The 21,540-nt window shown below is 37.5% G+C and overlaps 1 protein-coding gene across 10 annotated transcripts in view; it reads right to left on the reverse strand.

Annotated features, from left to right (window-relative positions):
* Positions 1-21,540, reverse strand: part of nrxn2a (neurexin 2a) — a 408,435-nt gene that overhangs the window by 181,702 nt on the left and 205,193 nt on the right. For all 10 annotated transcript variants that reach the window (XM_083565425.1, XM_083565433.1, XM_083565432.1 and 7 more), the window contains 3 exons: positions 18,600-18,790; positions 9,860-10,033; positions 8,648-8,770 (listed from right to left, as the gene is read on the reverse strand). In XM_083565425.1, coding sequence (XP_083421551.1) covers positions 8,648-8,770; positions 9,860-10,033; positions 18,600-18,790 — 488 coding nt within the window. The remainder of the gene's footprint in view (positions 1-8,647; positions 8,771-9,859; positions 10,034-18,599; positions 18,791-21,540) is intronic.

Consider the following 21,540-nt stretch of genomic DNA (forward strand, 5'->3'; position numbering starts at 1 on the left):
ATACTGTGTATGTCTTTGTACTGTAGGTTCCAGGTTCTGTGTAGAGCACCACAGCATACGGTTCACACATGTATTTTAGTAAACCACCCAAAACTGCTTTTACTGCTTTGCATACATCGTGAGTAAACAAACAGAACAGAGACGCAAACTCGGCAAAATCAAGAATCAATCCTGTGAAGTGAAACTAATTCCAGAGCCTGTAATCAGGAACGCTGGTCCCCCAAGTCAGACTTCATGATTATCACTGCTATGGAAGCTCGGTCCTGGAAAGCAATGTGAAATTTGTGTGAAATCTAAAGACTATTGAGCAGCTGGTCTGGGAGAAAAGTGACTGCAGTCCAGTCCGATGCTGCCAGGCATGACACGAAACATGCGGTCACTACATTTATTTAATGTAATACAGAGGGCTGGGGGCTGAGTGTCGGAAGGAAACAAAAGACACACACACACACACACACACACACACACGCACACACACACACGCACACACACACACACACACATACACACACACACACACACACACATACACACTCACACACGGTCACAGCAAACAGCCCAGTGTGTCCTTTAGGCAGGAGGCTCGGATAACCTTGGCTGATGAATGTGGAGTGTCTAATTTTAGGAAATGACGTAAGGTATAACATCATACACTAGCTCTAATTACATATAACATAGTCTGAATATTTTACATCAGGAATCCTGTGGGCAAAATGGCGTCCTTCATTTTATAACAAATAACCCAAAAACAGCACCAAGAAAAGCAACCACAGCATTTTATGAGTTTTTATTTGACTGTCAGATGTCACTATATTCCTACACTCCTCACTGTTCTTTATACTGTGTCTTTATGGAAAAACACTGAAATATTTATTAATATGGCAAATAAGGAACCATATATATATATAAATAATGTGTTCGTAAGAACTTTAAGCTTCAGGTCAAAACCACATTCCTGGTCTGATAAAACTTTTAGCTCTTGCAGCTTCCTGCCTCTGTCATTAATACTGTGAAAATCCAAAAAGAAAAATAAATATAGATCTGAAAATCTCAAAGAGCAGATGATGTATTTGGTACTTTCAGGAAAAAGCTGTGTTTGTCTGCAGAAGCTAATGAGCTATGCATCGTATCTCTCTCTCTCTCTCTCTCTCTCTCTCTCTCTCTCTCTCTCTCTCTCTCTCTCTCTCTCTCTCTCTCTCTTTTTGTCCTTCCCACTCTGCATTCTATACAAGCTTTAGTAGATACATGGATAAATGGCTGTGGAGGCTCAAAGCTACATTACAATCAGCAGAAACGTATCATCTCACTCAATCGATAACATCAGTGTTTCAGCGACCAGATGAAGACACTGGTGGTGTTGGATTAATGTGTGAGACTGCATGTGTGGGTTTGTGCGTGTTTATTAATATTTGTGGCTGAAAAAAGAAATCATGTTTCATCAAGAATAAACAGTGTAATTCATTTACAGTTTATGACAAACATAATTTAAATAAATACTTTCTTATCTACTCTATTAAACACAACTACAATGTGCATCAATTGAATGTTGATGATATATTTAGAGTGAGGAATAGGGCATGTAATCTCTTAGTCCCATATCATCTCTAAAGTTGGTGTCATGTACTACAGCACTGCGGAATTCTCAATTCAGATTTTTCAGTGTTTATGTTGATATATATTTTCTACAAAAAAAAAGTAATTCACAGACGATTTTTAAATAATTTTGCTGTAGATATTGTGGAACATCTGCAAAACAAGCTCAACACAACACTTAGTAGTCTAACAGATGCATCAGTACATAACTACACATCTAAAAAAATCCACTGCACTGTCAGAATGATATTCCCCATTAATTCTAGTGAATGATCTCGTTTACTGGAGAGTCATATTAATAAATGTCTTTATAAAAACTACTTAACCCATTAGTATTATTAATACTATTACCACTACTATAACTACTATTATTACTACTACTAATACCACCACTATTACTACTACTACCCTACTACAACTACAACAACTACCACCACTATTACTACTACTACCCTACTACAACTACAACAACTACCACCACTATTACTACTACTACCCTACTACAACTACAACTACTACAACTACCACCACTATTACTACTACTACCCTACTACAACTACAACTACTACAACTACCACCACTATTACTACTACTACCCTACTACAACTACAACTACTACAACTACCACCACTATTACTCCTACTACCCTACTACAACTACAACTACTACAACTACAACTACTACTAATACCACCACTATTACTCCTACTACCCTACTACAACTACAACTACTACAACTACCACCACTATTACTACTACTACCCTACTACAACTACAACTACTACTAATACCACCACTATTACTCCTACTACCCTACTACAACTACAACTACTACAACTACCACCACTATTACTACTACTACCCTACTACAACTACAACTACTACAACTACCACCACTATTACTACTACTACCCTACTACAACTACAACTACTACAACTACCACCACTATTACTCCTACTACCCTACTACAACTACAACTACTACAACTACAACTACTACTAATACCACCACTATTACTCCTACTACCCTACTACAACTACAACTACTACAACTACCACCACTATTACTACTACTACCCTACTACAACTACAACTACTACTAATACCACCACTATTACTCCTACTACCCTACTACAACTACAACTACTACAACTACCACCACTATTACTACTACTACCCTACTACAACTACAACTACTACAACTACCACCACTATTACTACTACTACCCTACTACAACTACAACTACTACAACTACCACCACTATTACTCCTACTACCCTACTACAACTACAACTACTACAACTACAACTACTACTAATACCACCACTATTACTCCTACTACCCTACTACAACTACAACTACTACAACTACCACCACTATTACTACTACTACCCTACTACAACTACAACTACTACTAATACCACCACTATTACTCCTACTACCCTACTACAACTACAACTACTACAACTACCACCACTATTACTACTACTACCCTACTACAACTACAACTACTACAACTACTACTAATACCACCACTATTACTCCTACTACCCTACTACAACTACAACTACTACAACTACCACCACTATTACTCCTACTACCCTACTACAACTACAACTACTACAACTACCACCACTATTACTCCTACTACCCTACTACAACTACCACCACTATTACTCCTACTACCCTACTACAACTACAACTACTACAACTACCACCACTATTACTACTACTACCCTACTACAACTACAACAACTACCACCACTATTACTCCTACTACCCTACTACAACTACAACTACTACAACTACCACCACTATTACTACTACTACCCTACTACAACTACAACAACTACCACCACTATTACTCCTACTACCCTACTACAACTACAACTACTACAACTACCACCACTATTACTACTACTACCCTACTACAACTACAACTACTACAACTACAACCACTACAACTACCACCACTATTACTACTACTACCCTACTACAACTACAACTACAACAACTACCACCACTATTACTCCTACTACCCTACTACAACTACAACTACTACAACTACCACCACTATTACTACTACTACCCTACTACAACAACTACTACAACTACAACAACTACAACTACCACCACTATTACTACTACTACCCTACTACAACTACAACTACAACTACTACAACTACAACCACTACAACTACCACCACTATTACTACTACCCTACTACATCTACAACTACTACAACTACCACCACTATTACTACTACGACCCTACTACAATGACTAATACTACCCTACTACAACTACAACTACTACAACTACCACTACTACCCTCCTACAATGTCTAATACTACCCTACAACCACTACAACTACCACCACTATTACTACTACTACCCTACTACATCTACATTCAACCATGTTTGTTCCTCAGACAATGCATTAGTATTTTTCACACAGAAGTGCATCATTAAATCAAAATGTGGTCATCTAAAGTCTGTTCCATGTCCAAATCCAGTAACCATAAATCAATATAATTTACTTAAATGGTTCATTTATTTGAAACCCTTAGCACTGGATTGAACACTGGAATTGCCAATATGACTTCAGTCCCTACAGTACCACAGAAATAACTGCACAGCTGGTTCACTTACCATATTAATCTTTGGTCATGACTATTAAACAAATCAGTATAATATTTCCCCTTTCAGAACTTTCACTGAGCACTTATGTACATAGTATTGCACTATTTCTTTTTAACGTTTCGTACGTATTACTGCACTGCTCATTTAGACAAAAAGGAGTGTGATTTGAACATTAATCACGCCGAGACAGAAGCGCATACACTGCCGCTGACACAGAGAAAATGCTTCTCTTTTTCCGTTTTAACCCCTTCTGTTAAGTACTTCATTATTATTCAGTTATTCAGGTCAAAGGAGACTGCATGCATTATTCAGGAACTACTACTATTTATCCTAACTACTTCATAGGGAGGTAGTTGGGATAAATCCGCCACAGCCAAACAACAGCAAGGCGATATACATTAGTTGAATAGTTATTTGAACAATTTAAAAAATAAATCAGCTTCACAAAGTGCTGTTTCAGCCATTTTCTGGTTGAGATTTCTTTGGTGACATCTGTGATAAATATGGTATACAGTATCCAAAATTGGATGGAGTTCTCTTCGAGTGCAACTGGGGGTGGTTCCACCTCAACAGCCTAAAGATCCATGAAGTTACTGAGAAACTCAAAACGGATGGATTTGGACTGTAATTAATATCAATAGTCTGCTCCAATGGCTCAGGACCACAGTTTGCATGAGCTGTTTTGCATTTAAGCACCTGTCACTGCACACCTCATCAATGATGGAACTGCATTGAACGGACATTTGGTACAACCGAGATGAGGACGGGTTCGCTTTTTTTACTCATGCCATCTTCCATTTCACAGTCACCAATGTCTTATTCATTAAATAAACTTACAACTGTAAAGAAACAAACTTATAGTCACTAAACTTAGACAATTTATTATACAACTTAATAACCACTTTAACTTTGTAAAGCTGCTTTGAGATAATATCCATTGTTAAGGCTGCTCTACATCTAAGAATGAATTGTAATGAAATTAATGCTAGCTAAAACATCCTTAATTTACCTTTTTTTTTAAAGCATGGGCTAAGAGCCCTGCAAACACGTGAGAATGGGGGCGGAGCTAACCGGCATGTCAGTTAATATTGGAGAAACATTTTGCTCAACTCTTTACTTAATGGAGAAACAAAAACACAGCCTCATGCATATTTTTACTTATAACAAAAAAATTTTTAAACCGAATCAACTTAATGTTGAAAGTTAATGGTTTTGGCTCCTCAATGGCATTTTTTTCAGAACCAGAAAAAGATGTTATATTACAATGTGATACTACAACAGGTTAACCTGTGATTTTGCATACTATAAATAAAACGATTGAATGAAGTTAGACTCTGCTATCTAATTAACAAAACATTTTTATTTCAACTGATGCTAAATGAGCAATTTACTGCAACTTTACAATGATGAACAGAAAATGCATTAAAAATGACGTATTGCTCCTGCTGTGTGTATATTTCATTAAAAAGATTCATTTACAAAATGAATTTTCGTTTCACAGAAATAGTTTAGGCTGCCCATGATTCCTTCAATTCTGACTGGAGCACCAATAACATGATTATGCCACCTCCATGCTTCACTATGTGTATAGTGTTCCCCAGATGATAATCATTTAGTTTTTTTTGGAAAAAAAATCTCTATTAAAATGTAGACTAAAAAGTTGTTCAAATGTTGTAAAATCTTGTTCTTATCAGACCATAACTCGAAGTATTACAGCAGGTTGATTTTAACAGGCTTGGACGATTTTTATTTTTTGTTTCTTGGGCTTCCATCTCACCACTCTACCCCAAAGCCCAGACATGTGAAGAAGAGAAGAGAATGTTGTCACATGCAGAGAGTGACCGGGACTTGGCAGATACTCCTGCAGCTCCTTTAATGTTTCTGTGCCTCATGGCAGCCTCTGGAATACGTTTTCTTCATATCCTTTCATCAATTTCAGAGAGACATTCTGTACTTGATAATATCACTGCAGTGCCCTATTTTCTTCATTTGTTGATGATGAAGGCCTTCACTATGTTCCAGGGTACAGCTAATGCGTTGGGAATTATTTTGTACCGGTTTTCTCAATGATACTTTCCAAACAATGAGATCCCGTACCTGCTGTATTCGTAGATCGAGGCTTTAGCAGTCGCATAGAAACAAGAAAAAACACCCAAGCAGCTGATCATATCTCTGCTCTTGGGGTTGAACAGAATCACTTCAGTGATAAAAGGGTTTTAATGATTATTTTTCAACATGACAGCGAATGTAATTGCTTAATTTTAAATCTTCTGAAAGGGTGTGCACATTTGTGAATGCAGGTTAGCAAATCGTTTTTCCACTTGAAATTTGTTGGTAGATGGAAAAAGACCTGATATTATATACTTCCTGGCCAAAAAAAATGTCACCACCAAATGTCACCAAAACGATGCAACCATCATGCCTACCATACAAGCCTGTAGGGGGCAGTGTTATGATCTGGGGTTACCCCAGTTGGACAGGTCTTGGTTCAGCAACGTTACAGTATGTAACAAATCAGGTCAGCTGACAACCTGCATATACTAAATTACTCAATGAACATTTTTCCATCAATGGATTTTTCTTCCCTGACACAACAAGCATATTTCAAGATAAAAATGCCAGGATTTCTTCTGGTTAAATTGTAAAAGAGTGCTTAGGTAGCTTGGGAAATATTCATCACACATGGATTGGACTTCACAAAGTCCAGACCCTGACTGTACCATCCTCAATACAAGATCTTGGCGAAAAATTATTGCAACTTTTTTATGGTGGAAAAAAAAAAAAGTTCTGATATTGCCAAAGCGATCCCACAAAAAAATGCATGCCTCAGTCAAAGCAATAGGTAGTCCAACAAAGAGATATAAGTGTATGTAAGATTGAGTAGAACATTGTGCAATCCAGAATCTTTATTTAAAAAAGTTAATAAAAAAAAAACAAACAAAAAAAAACAAACAAACTGGAAACTGGTCGAAAAACTGTCGCTTCAATCGTACCATCTTCAAACGGAAGGTCCCATGTAATGAAGTCTGATTAACAATACGAAATAAAATTGGAGCTCATTATCCATACCAAAAGTATGCATTCAGAAATATTGCAATATTTAACTGAGCAAAATATTTGCTTACTAAATTGCTTCTAAAACAGTGATCAATAATAGATAATGAATTACTTTTCTGCTCTTACGATACGATTTTTTCCCTCGTTCTTTTGCCAATTATAATTATAAGATATATTATCATATTTGTGTCAATATCACTGGAGAACATAAAAAGCTCAGAAACCTCAATTTGTATTTCCCTGTAAAAATCTTCCTTGTAATTTAAACATGCTGCAGCCTTGACTTACTTGCCACTTAGAGTGCCTTCACTGAAATGTAATGGAGGAAGAATTCTGTTTTCTAGCACAGCTCGCCTTTTCACCTGCGTTTAAACATTCGCACATGTATCCACACTCTGTATAATCCGCAGCTTTCGTAAACAAACACTGAGGTGCATTGGGGTCTGCTGCTTGAGCTTTCAGTTGTCGTTTAATTACGCGAGACATATGACACTTTCGCGTCTCGTGCGGCTGTTTGATATGCGTGACGCGGGAGGCTACGCAGCCACGCAGCTACGCAAATCAGTTATTATCTTTAAATGCCTAAAGGGCAAAGGTTTTGTGTTGACACTAATTGAAAGAAAAATTATGTTCACTGACAGAATGATATTTAGGAGTTCACAGTCGGGGCTAAGTAGCCGAAACACTGAATAACGACTCATATTACAGTGTGTATGAAGCGACCGATATAGTGGCATTACTCTGTGTTTTGTTAGAGCAATAATGTTTTTAAGCAGACAACAAAAACAGAATTAAAGGCTCAATTAATTTCCTCCTGCTGCTTCTTTGCTTGCTAATCCAAACCCACACATGCACACACACACACACACACACACACACACACACACACACACACACACACACACACACACTTACCTGCAGATCATATTTGGAAAGTAAATTCTATCTTTCCTGTTTTCTGTCCTGATCAGCACGTCTCAGGAGAATCGTCGTCGGAATGTGACAAGATGACGAAACCACTATATACACAGTGTCGCTGCACATTCATTAGGACGGCGGGATCGCTTTAGCTGTGCGCCATGGTGACTAAAGCTCAGCGCATAATTAGTAAATAACACACAGGCCACACAGCAGCTCTCCGCATTACTGGGTTACTAGGAGATATAAGCGAGGCCTTCGTGTTTCCTGCTGCACTAATAGAATCTGCTAATTAGCATATTTTGCATCTCAAACATTTACAGGTGTCTGTAGTGCACAAACACAAGGCTAATATGCACGGCTAATGAGACGTCTCCATGGTTCAGCTGAACTGAACAGCGGCTCTTGAAACTCAAGGATGGGGTAAAAGGTACTCACGATCGCTGCAGCGAGGGCCGCCGTACGTGGTCATGGTGCAGTCGCAGGTGAAGCCCTCCCACTGCTGGAGACACACCCCCTGATGTGAGCACGAGTCCTCCGAGCAGGTAGTGCCTGGGCCGGCTGTGGGAATGGAGGAAGCATCGATGAGAATAGAGAATATAGAAGACTTTCAGGAACGGATCAAATCAGGAGGGGCACATGGGACGGGATTTATATCCGACTATCGATAAATACGGTTTGAAAATCTTGATGGAAAAACAGCAAAAAGAAACAAGTGAAGTTTCGAGTTCTATTTGAAGAATTTACATGTAGAGCATTTGGCAGAAGCACTCAGCCACAGCGACTTACAATTATCTCACTTATACAACTGAGCAGCTATGGAGTTAAGGGCCTTGCTCAGGGGCCCAAGAGTGGAAGCTTGAAGTGGCTGGTGTTTGAAGTCATGACCTTTGTCCAATGTCCAATGCCCTACCCACTAAGCTTTCACCTTCCCTATAAGCTGCTGTGATGAGAAACAGGATTAACCAATTAGGATGAAGCATTTTATTGTATTTTTGTTCTGAAAGCTAATAGCCAGTAGCAACAATATGAGCACTGAGATGTAGAATTGAGAAGCAGTAGGCAGTTTGTACTTAATAGATCAGTCTTTCTAACAGAAATCCTGTAGGTGGGCATGTTCGTGATCTCATGGGTCATTGGTCAGCTGTCGGACAGACTCCTAGTTGTCCAAGAATTTTATGGCAATAATATTGATATGAAAATGCAAGAGTTTTTTACACTTTATGTACAGGTCTGGAAAAACCTTTTGTGATATTTTATACGATTTCTAATCCTTTTGAAAGTAAGTTAAGAATTGTTTTTTTTAAATAATGTTATTTATAGTACATCAGCTACTAATTCAAGTCTAAAAAACTTTCATTGTCATTTTAACCATGTGTAGCTGACGCAGTACACAGTGAAGTGAGACAACGTTCCTCCAGAACCCTGGTGCTACATTTAACAACATAAAGCTACATAACAGAAAACACAGAGCTAAGGACTAGTAGCAGCTTCTTTAGAAATGACCTGGATTTGCTTGTATCTTGGTAAACTCTTTTGCATGCCAGTTCTACTAGTCTAGATTTAGTCAAAGAGAAAGGAATAAACATGACCAAATTGGAGAGTGGAAAATTTCATGGAAATGCACTAGAAAAGGAAACAGATACTCACCATCACATCCTTTCTCCACTTGGCCCACCTTATGTAGGGCATCACTGATGAGGTCTGGCAGCCTGCCGTTGAGGTCCACAGAGGCCAGGCAGCCTTGATAACCGTCTCGAGATGCAATCAGCTTCGGCAGACTGTTGTACATGCTTTTCCCCACACCGCCGATGTACAGCTCCCCTGCAAACACATAAATAGATAAAATAAAATAAATAAAATCAGACAAGGCTTTCATCAAATCTGAGATTAATGTGGTTTCCGTGAAGAAAATAAAGAATACCAACAAAATCATTCATCATATAAAAGATTATGGATACCGCAGGTTAAGCATCTCGTCTTCCGAACGGCGCTTCATACGATAGGATACGTCTTATGTTTTTATTAATAATCACTTGATGTCAATGCTGTACTGATGACAGATCACACCTTTTACTTTTGCTGCTCTAAAGAATGAGAGAAAATACAGAAATGTGGTGTGAAATTGTACAGGATATGAACCTTTGGTTTTCACACACACATTCTCACACACAGATACCTCCAGTGTGGTTCTACTGTATGCATTAGTGATGTGCATGTTCATGATTATCTTGGTGCATAGCCAATGATATGATACATGAAAAATACATATGAAGCAGCTACCGATGTGATGCGATACGATTCAACCCCATGATTTTCATTCGATTCAACACAATGCGATTCGATGCAGTGGAAAAAACGACAGACGTTCTGGCGGTTCTGTCTCCAGTAAGATGCAGCTCTACCTCTGCCATGTTAATCTTTATTCCATGTGAATCCCAGAACACGCCTCAATCTCCGTAGTGTTGCCATATTCACGTAGTGGCAGTTGAGATAACGTGCATGAGAAACAGCTTAGCGAGGGGAAATCAATCTACATATAAAACATCGCTCACAAATTATTAGTCGCTTTCGTAATAATGAAAGTATAACGCATTTACTAATAATTAAATATAAATTCATTCATTTTTACCAATGCAAATATGTTAATATGGTCCAAATGCCGACTTGTATCCCATTCACACTTTTTCTTAAGCAAAGATTTATAAAATAGCACAGAATAAAAATCCGATTCAATGTAGAAAGTAATTCTCCGCAATTACATCCAGTGGAAATGGCTAAAAGATGGAGAAGGACTCTCTAATCACCTGGCTGAGGTAGGCATGCTTAAAGCGCATTATTTGTGAGGGAAATTTCTATCCAATTTCACTGAGCTTTGGCAGAAAGACAGGCAATTATGCTGCATAACTGACAAGGAGGAATACATACGGCAATTTCCAGCCCACTGTGCAAAAGTCTGCTTTCCCTGGTTGTATGCTGAAACATGCTTTTGTTTTCGTTTTACCACAAATTGACTAAAGCCAATTAGACCATCATTAACAGTGCCTTTAAAATGAGTTTAGTTTGATTCAGCAGCAAGAATGTAGTGTTTATATAATTTGGCATTTAATTCAGCTATTTATTTATTTATTTATTTATTTATTTATTTATTTATTTATTTATTTATTTATTTATTTATTTTTATATATTTTGCCTCTTAATAAACATACCCTATATCCAACAACACATAAATATAAAACAGCACCTCCATATTTCTTCACGATTCTCTCGGGAAAATCATTCCCAATTACCAGTGCTCGTAAAAAAGAAAAAAATAGAAAAAGCTGCACACAGGCATTTACAACCTGAGATTTGAAGTCAGATCCTGGAAAACTGCTAATTTGTGCATTCTGATTAATTGCATGCAAGATGTAAATGAGGATTTTGTGTCTGCTGACTGTTAATGAGGAGAGTTCGGTTTTCACAGACACCGCAGGAAGAGTGAAACACGTACTGGTTATTAAAGGTTTAAAGCACTGAGACCGGCCAAAAATAATAATTCAAAGCAGAAAAAATAAAAGCGTGCGAGTGTACGCATTGTTTATGTGCTCTCTGCAAATGTGTGCTGTTTTTTTTCCTCGCTTGAAAAAAATCTTCAGTAGACTCTGTTAGTAAAATAGTTTTGACATTTTTACCCACATAAGCCTTAATAGAATGATTTCAAGTCAATTTCTTCCTCCAGTTCACTCCCTCTAGCTAACTCAGCCCTAGCGTATAAAAGCTACCACCCGGGGAGGGTGAAATTTAAGATGTGATTCTTCCAGGACACAAGTTCGATACCTTTCAGGCAGTGTAACCCGCTCAAAGAAAGTACTTTGTACACTCATGGAGAAGCAATGAAAAGCCCACGATTGGCTAGTGTTGTTGTGTTTAACAGGAAATAAGGTATGCCATCCCTTTCCCCCCCCAAAGAACATAGACAGTACAGCTCGCTGGCTCAGGTTTAGGCTGTCTTCAATTCCAGCCACAAATGGCTACGGCATTGCTGGAATTTAAACACGAAATCACGAAAACATAGTTTGTATTCTCAGAAAAGCTTTTTTCTATTTTTTTGCACGCAAACTCTTCTAGTAAAAGAAAATAATCTTTAATTGTGCATGCATGGCAAAACATTTCTATTCGAAAGTATGGTATAAACGAATTTGCTCATTTTCACAGCCAAAGCTCTGTGTGGATCTGAAGCAGGCCTACAGTAATGTCCTGTCAGCTACCTCACGGAAATGATTCACAGTCCCGAGCAGGTCATGGGAAACAGCGTAGGCACACCATTAGCTCTACATGTCTCACTTTTAAAGAAGGGCTATTGGGGAGACTTCAATCACACACTTCCAATTATACACCCAATACTCATCCGATGGATGAATGGTGCGGGGAAGCACGAAGGCCTTTTTGTTGCTGGGTGGGAGGAAAATCAATTGCTTTCAGATGAGGAGTTGCACTGGAATAAAAAAAAAAAAAAAAAAAGATATTTTGCGATGCATATTGGGATATTTCTTATTTAAGGAAAAGGATACAATTGAAAAAATCTGTCATTAAGAACACATCACCATATGCAAGCATTAGCAAAAACAATTCAACCCAAACAAAGTGGGATCTGCATTAGCATTATTTACATCTAAAATGACACTACTAACCCTGAGACCTTAGTAGTTTGAGACCAAACTATGGAACCTGTGCCGGCGTTACCCGTAACACACCTCATCGCCAATTATTATCATTGTACCTAACATGGTAATCTTTTTAAATATTTTTTTAAACATACTGTATGCACATATTCATTTAAGACACCTAATATGAAATGGGATTGATGCTGGTTATTGTATTTTATTAGTAGTATTGCTATTAGTATTAGGCTAGTTGTAGAAGCCTGGTCTGAGCGCTAACTGGTCTTTTACATCTTAAAGCAACAATCCTAGGGAGGCAAGAAAGTAAAGAATAAGAAAGACTATTATTTCTTCTATAATGGTGGAGAAAGCAGTCAGAATGCATGTCCTGCACTCCCAGGCATATATAGCACTGTTCTTTAAACCACTTTTGGCCGAAGTTATGCCCATAATCATTTTTACAGCTGCGCCCCAGGAAACTGGTGAATATTAACGCTGAAATTAGTAGTGTGCCCTTACGATAATACTTCCTGTCACTGTTTAAGTCCAGTGATAAAAAGACTGCCATCTATCTAGCGGTCAGCATATAAACTCAAAACAAAACAACTGTTATATATCTTGTATGAAGTTTATTTTAATATCGATATTGCATTTTTGACATTCGATACACTCATGTGTATTGATATTTTCTACCACCACTAACATTTACATTTACAGTATGGCTTTTGGGTGACTCCATAACCAGAGTGACTTACAGAAGTGCTTTGAAGTCTTAGGAATACATGATATTGGTTCACTTATGAAAAAATGATAGCATTTGCTGTACATTTCATTTGAAGACCACTAGTGACCCAGTTATTCAGATCTGAGGAAATGTGGTGCGGTGCGACACCTGAGTGCTTTAAAGTAAATAGGTCCATTTTTGGCTTTATGGACAAAGATCAGTGTTTTAAATGTGAAGCTACAGGAAGTCAGTCAGAAGAATGTAGCAATGAAGTGGTGTCAAGTGCTGTGAGAGAATTAAACTTGCCAAGAACGAGTTGCAGTAGTCTAGTCTTTAAATGATATGGGCCTGAGGGCCTGTGTGGATAACAATGTACAATTTCTTCAGATGTTTAAATAGGGGAAATGACATGAGCATATCAGTATAGTCAGGATAGACTGATTATCAGCCTAGAGTCAATTTCACAATTAGTTTTAAACCTGTCAATATGAAGGGACTATGTATAAATTCCTAAATGAATAACACAATATTTGTAACCCCTTACTTCATTCCAAATCTATTTGGTGGTGCTTAGAGGCAAAATTGTATCAATGCCCAAGATTTATTGCTCTGAAGGTATATACAGTATACAACCCCAATAAAAAAAAAACTGCGTAAAATTTTAATAAAAACAGAATACAATGATTTGCAAATCTCATAAATCCATATTCTATTCACAATCAATCAAAAACATATCAAATGTTAAAACTAAGAATATATACCATTTTAAGGTAAAAATTAGGTCATTTTTAATTTGACCTGCAACACGTCTCAGAACAGTTGGAACATGGAAATATTTACCAGTGTGTAGCATCATGTCTTCTTCCCACAAACATCTGGGAACTGAGAAGACCAGTTGCTAAAGGTTTTGGGACAGGAATGTTGTCCCATCTGTTCCTGATAAAGGATTGTAGCTGCTCAACAGTTTTGGGTTTCCTTTGTTCTATTTTTCATTTCATGTCGCAGCAAATGTTTTTAAATAGTGAAAGGTGTAGACTGCAGGCACCCCAGTTTAGCACCTGGACTAGAATTACGGTTACGGTTGCCTTATTTTTTCATGCTAAATTTTTACCTGGATTTGTGGATGACATGGGAAACTGTGTTCACAGACAATGATTCCTGGAGGTGTTAATAAGCCCATGCAGTGATTTGCATTAAAGAATCATAACTTATAACTTTAAATTAAGTGCCGCCCAAGGGCACGAAGTTCACGGGCATCCAATATAGATTTTTTGCCCTTGTCCCATGTGCACAGCGCTTTCTCCAGATTCTTTAAAACTTTTTTAGTATTAAGTATTGTAAATGATAAGATATTTATCATGTGTTCCGGTGCAACACCTGAAAAGTGCTATAAAGTAAATGGGTCCATTTTTGGCTTTATGGCCAAAGATCAGTGTTTTAAATTGTAGCTATGGGAACTCAGTCAGAGGAATGTAGCAATGAAGTGGTCTCAAGTGGTGTGGGAGAATTTAGGAAGGTCACAAGTCATGCAGCTTGATTCTTATTAATTTAAGAATAATGAGGAACATTATTCTCAAATTGTTCCACATTTTGTAGGCACAATTTGTCTTTTACAGATTTCTGAAACTCTGCCCATCTTTATTTTTGAGAGTCTCTGCCTTTCTAAGATACGCTATTTATACCCAAACATCTTACTGATCTGTTGTTAATTAACGTAATTAGTTGCAGAATGTTTCTTCAACTGTTTAATTTTAATAGCACTTACTTTTTCCAGACTTTTGTTGCTCCGTCCCACTATTGCAGACGTGTTGCAGCCATCACATTCAAAATGGCCTTATTTTTCCTTAATATTGTATATATTCTCACTTTAAAAATTTTACATTTTCTCATGTTCTATTGTGAATTAAATATGAGTTATTTAAGATTTGTAAACTATTGCATTTTGCTTTTATTTACATTTAACACATTGTACCAACTTTTTTTTGGAATTGTGGTTATAGAATAGCCTTTTCTTTCAAATATACATTACAGCACGGTGAAATCCATTCTTTACATATCCCGGCTTGCTCAGAATCTGGGGTCAGAGCGCAGGGTCAGCCATGATACAATGCCCCTGGAGCACAGAGGGTTAAGGGACTTGCTCAAGGGCCCAAGAGTGGCAGCTTGAATCCCCGACCTTCCGATCAGTAACCCAGTACCTTAACCACTGAGCTACCACCCCCCTTATGCAGTATCTAACATTGTTGGCTCACAGTCTCAGATCTTCTGTTGCTGTCGGTGTAGAGTTTTGCATGTTTCCCTTGTTTCTTTGTGGGTTCCTCTAAGGTCACTAAAACTGGAATGCTAAAATCTTTCAGTTTATGCCGCAACATGCAGATGGCAAAGTCAGAATTTGGCACAAACCCATAAACCCAATCTGTCTTGTGTCAACAGTTATGGCTTTTGGTGGTGGATTAATAATGTTGGGGAAGTTTTGTTGGCATACATTGGTCCCTTTAATATTAATCAATCACCACTTAATTTCTAATTGTGTATTGTTGCTCACTATGCACATCCATGTGCATTATGGCCTGCAGCACAAAGTCATCTTGGACTGGGCCCATGAACATGACACTCCCCAGTCACCGGTCTGAATCCGACAGACCATTGGATTTATTCAGGGAATCAGCAGCGGTATTAGTATGGCAGATAAGTGTGGTCCTGTAAGCATTCTGGCTCAGACACTACCCTAAACACAATGTGGATTTGCCAAGCTAACATCAGGTTTTGGATGCAGCTCACATTCCTGTACATAACTCAGTTGCGGCTTCACTCTGGCAAATGCTGACTCACTCGGATTAATTGTGAGAAAATGATTCCAGTAACTTTCACGTCAATGAAACAAATTAATCTTAAACAGCTGTGAGCGTCACAAAAGCAGCCAATTCTTCAGGAAAATAGCTCAATTAGCAAATACCTCACCAAGAAGCTTTCCGGTTGCATTATCATGCCAACAAATGGAGCAGGTCAGCCATTACTTTCTAGTGATGAATCCAAAATTCATGCATCACTGCCAGCCAATTCGTCCCATTTGAGAATGCTCATTTTTCACATCACAGATATGTCCCGGAGTTAGAGGATTTCACAACCCCACCCCTTCTATTCTATGCTGCATAATTGCTTGAGCAATTACAACTGACACATACTGTGAGACTATTCTTCTGATGTTTAAAGGACTTGTTCTAAAGAAAAGGAATAAAAGGGCCCTTGGAGCCTGTTGTACTGACAGCAGGAAATGTCGCTTTGCAGCCTTATTTGATTTAGACTTTATTACATGTGAGTACTGAAAAGGAAACCAACTAAATATTTTTTTTCCCTCCAACTCATTGCTACACAAAGGGTTGTTTTATCAAAACAGGCTTCTTATCCTGTGGAATTATCGCTGACTTTGACGTAACCAAAAACCAAAAGGGAAACCAAAAAAATGAAGTAAAGCCTGACCGTGATAATAAACACAAGTACACAAGCGTCATTTCTTTCATTTATATTTGCAGTTAATTGTGCAGAAAATGCTTTGAAATCTCCAACAGATCTCATTCATTGTGAATGGTGCATGTTTAGTCATTCATTCATCTTCAATGAGAGCAGGTCAGGGTTCTGGTGGGAACATAATAGGGGTAGAAAAATACCATGGATGTGACAGCAACCTGTTTGGGATTGGACCAGTGGTGCCACCCTCTGTATCATCGTTAATATATTTAAATATATTACTTCCAGTGATGATTCAACATTTTGCCCAATTTAAAATATAACCCCTGTGTCCAAAAATACAACCTCAATTACTGCTGTCTGTGTGTAATGTGAACACTTGCTTATCTTAGCAAAATAAAGGAGCTGCACAATGTTAAAGGTAGTCACTTAACATATACTGTAAATTATTAGATACAACAATCAAAATGGCTGATAACCTCCAAAGTCAAACGAAAAGGTGAATTCAAATGAAAGACCTCACGATCGACAAGCTTTTTTGTCATGGAACGTTTGTGATTTGAACGTATTACACTTATAAAAACAATGCAAAAAAAAACCCTGTTAATGCTGTTGAAACTGATATTGCTAGAGATGTACAGTACATAGACCTCTCCTGTAGATATAAATCCATAAAAATACAACAGATATTTCAATCTTAAGCTCATTAATCTCACTGGCATAAGAAGGGATATAAAATGGCAAATTTCTAAACTGTATTTTTCAAGATCAATATTTACTCCGAATATTTACCATTTCATCATATAAGACTTTATACATAGAATCGATCATCTTTGTTTGAATTATTCTTTTGTTTATTAGCATGTGGAATTTCAGATTAGTAAAATCAGAGTTCTTTCTGTCTTAAAGAAGTCTTTTAATCTTTATTTCAGTGTTTGAAAAAGGAAGACACCGATTACCAGGCTAAATGATACCTTATCTGTTTGAATATGGAAACATGGCACTCCGGTTCCAGTTACAATATGCAGATTGAAGCAGAATTTGGTTTACTGCGGAATCATTACTCAGTAGACTCAAGCAATAACGGCATGAGATCGAATCAGGTTTGCTGAGTTCGTAAATGTGAAATCATAAACCCAAATTGACTCTTTTCCTAAAGGCACTGTTGTTGTTTTTCTACAAAAAGAAAAAAAAAAGAGTCGTATTAGAGGAAGAGGTAAATGTAAATTATGAAAAAATATATATTTTTCTAATTCTAAATAGGATGTACCTGGTGAGCTGACAGGTTTATAAATAGCTCCAAGGAACCGCTGCTGATTATAGTTTTTATAGACCCAATATTAAATAGAAGAAAAATGACTATCTGGAATTGTATGACAGGATTTTAATAGCGTTTTCAAAAGGGTCCCGGAAAGGTCAGAAGGATTTTCCCAAGGCCCACAAAAGACCATGTGCCATTTTTTACTCAAGTCTTATAATTATTCTAGTTGGGAAACAATCAGGTTCGGAACATTTGGAGCATTTAAAAGAAGTGGTCTAAAAGCTGTAGCGCTACCTTTGAGGTCCAGATTGCGGGCTCCGTTGGAGTGCTGGGTGACAGTGCGGGAGTCGATCTTCAGTGTGTGTACGTTGCTGTCATCTCGAGACACCACCACATTGTGCCACTGGTTGTCGTTGAGCGGCTTGTCGGAGTTGCCCTTCATGAGTGACGGCCCGTTTCCCAGGTCGAAGACGTAATGGATGTACCTGCAAAACATCATATCAAACACAGATAGTTCATTCAATTGTAGATTTTTTCATTATAATAATTCACTTAGCACTTTTAACAGTAGATGATGTCATGAAGTATAGATTTGCCAACCCCTGTGCATATTTCATTGACACTTTTCAGGCAACACGCTTCAGGATTTTTATGATGTGTACAATAAAAGATTAAATTGTGCAAGTCAAGAAGTTCAAATAAAGCATGTGGGGGGGATATGATATCAGGTACCGTGGCATAATTGTTTGGTTTGGTGGGTTGAACCTTGAGTAGTTCAGAAACTACTGATTTCCCGTTTGTGCAACAAAAGGAATGATATAGTAATTTTAACTTTAACTCTAAAATCTTACATTTACATTTATGGCATTTGGCAGACGCCTTTATCCAAAACAATTTTTAGTTATCTCTCAGATGCAGCTGAGCAATTAAGGGTTAAGGGCCTTGCTCAAGAGCCCAGCAGTGACATGCTGGGATTTGAACCCATGACCTATTAATCGGAGGTCCAACATTCATTCATTCATTCATTTTCTCCCGCTTATCCGCAATTCGGGTCGCGGGGGCAGCAGTCTAAGCAGGCCCCCGCCCTTGACTGCTGCCCAATCCTCACAGCACCGTCCCTTACGGTCCCTACTGCAGGTGGTGAGCCCACGGAAAGGCGGCCCCACGTCGCTCCGACGTCACAGACCCTAATATTTCCCTCGTTAGGGACCCCCGGAGCATAGAGGGTTAAGGGCCTTGCTCAACAGGGGTCCAACATATTCTCTACTAAGCTACCACTTACCCAGTTAACAAAAATAAGCACAATTTCTACATCCTTTAATGTATAATCTATTACCTTGTAAAAATGCTAGTAGATTTGTGAAAAAGTGTGTGATAAGTAGCTGTGAATATACACCATTATTATCTAGTAGGCTTTATAATTTATTCTTAAAGATAGCTAAAAGTTTGCAAGCAGTAAATCCAATCAGAATGGATCCACACTTTTCTTTGTTGTGTGTTCTATGTTTTCTACAAGGTTTAAAGCTGTATTTAGGGCAAGCATAGTTATTTTTCACCACAGAAAGATTTTAAGAGCTCTAGTATTAGAATTGTATCGCACATTGAAAAGAAATTGAGACCAGGACAGAAAAAGAATATACAGTGTGTGTTTGTGGTAACCTGCCATGCTGTGGTTCCTCACCTGCTGGATCTACTGAACCATACTGATCCTTAGGTCTTTCTGCTGCTTAAATTCTCTTTGCATATACAATCTAAGTGCTTGCTCTGATTTATACCACATTCCCTATAAGATACAGCGGTAAACTTCTGCATGTCGTGTATACAGTATCTGCTCATGTCGAGATTTTCAACCTTCCAAATCTGACATCACTCTCTGCCCTCACTAACACTCCTGTGGCTCATTGGACAAATCCCCACAGCCACACTCAGACATCTAATAGAAAGCCTTCCCAGCAGACTGGATGTTATTATTACTAGAGCAAAAGAAAGAACTAACCCTGGAATAGGATGCTCCAAATTATGTATTTTTATTATAATACTAACAATTAGCTTTACCTCCGATTCACTTCATGTTCGAACAGATTTTGGTCCCCTAGTTCAAGTGCAGAAAAATCTAATGTTACTGCATCCAAGGACATCCTGCACAATACTTTACCTAACCAGTTCATCCAATCCTATATAATCCAATCAAGTATAATTACAGTGTATATATATATATATATATATATATATATATATATATATATATATATATATATATATATATATATATATATATATATATATACATACATATATACACACACTGTAATTACATACTACTACTACTAATAATTCATAATGAATAATAACTAATTTAAACTATATATTTTCCATTATACATGTATATAAAGCTGTCAATCGTTTACAATATTTAAACACAATTTATCGCAACTTAATCACACGTTTTTATCTTTTCTAAATGTACCTTAAATTAATACTTTTTACGTTTTTAATACTTTAATTAACATGGTCATGGACAAATATGGATGCTTTTCGCAAATGTATGGTAATTATCAGTGAAACCATCCTTAACATAGAGCATGAAGACAAAATATTAATGTAATGATGCTGTTTTAAAATATGTAAATCATCATGACACCAAACAGAGCTTTTGCTGTTTCCGCACAGACGGCTTTAATTGCCGGATGTGTGCATCATGGCGGATTTTGGTGCTTGATTTGAGACGGCGTATCAGTAAAACAAATGTTTAGTAATTAAAAATTATTTTGCAGTGGAGTTTTTTTTAAATATCTTAGTAATGAAAGGATGTCGTGAATCAATCTTTAATATATTTATATTTTTTATAAAAATAGTTACAGAAATACGCGTTGCATCCAAAGCGCATTAACAAAATTTGTGCTGTTAAAATAAATTTGCGTTCATTTTGACAGTCCCAATATATATATATATTCATCCAGTGCTACTGAGAGGAGGTCTTTTTCTCTCTCTCTCTCTTTCTCAATGCTTCTCCTTTATTGTCGATTCTAAGAGTTTTTTCTTTCAAAATTAGATTTTGCAGAAAGCACCATCCAGATCAAATGGAACTAAATAATACAGAGAGTGTGTGTTTGAGAGGAAGAGAGAGATAAGTGTGCGTGTGTTCACAGTGTAGAGGGACAGTGACAGAGCAGGAAAATGTGTGTTGATGATGGGAACAGAAAGAGAGGGTCTGCATGTGTGTATGTGAGTGAGA

Source organism: Silurus aristotelis (assembly GCF_946808225.1).
Source record: "Silurus aristotelis genome assembly, chromosome: 16".
Classification (NCBI taxonomy): Eukaryota; Metazoa; Chordata; class Actinopteri; order Siluriformes; family Siluridae; genus Silurus; species Silurus aristotelis.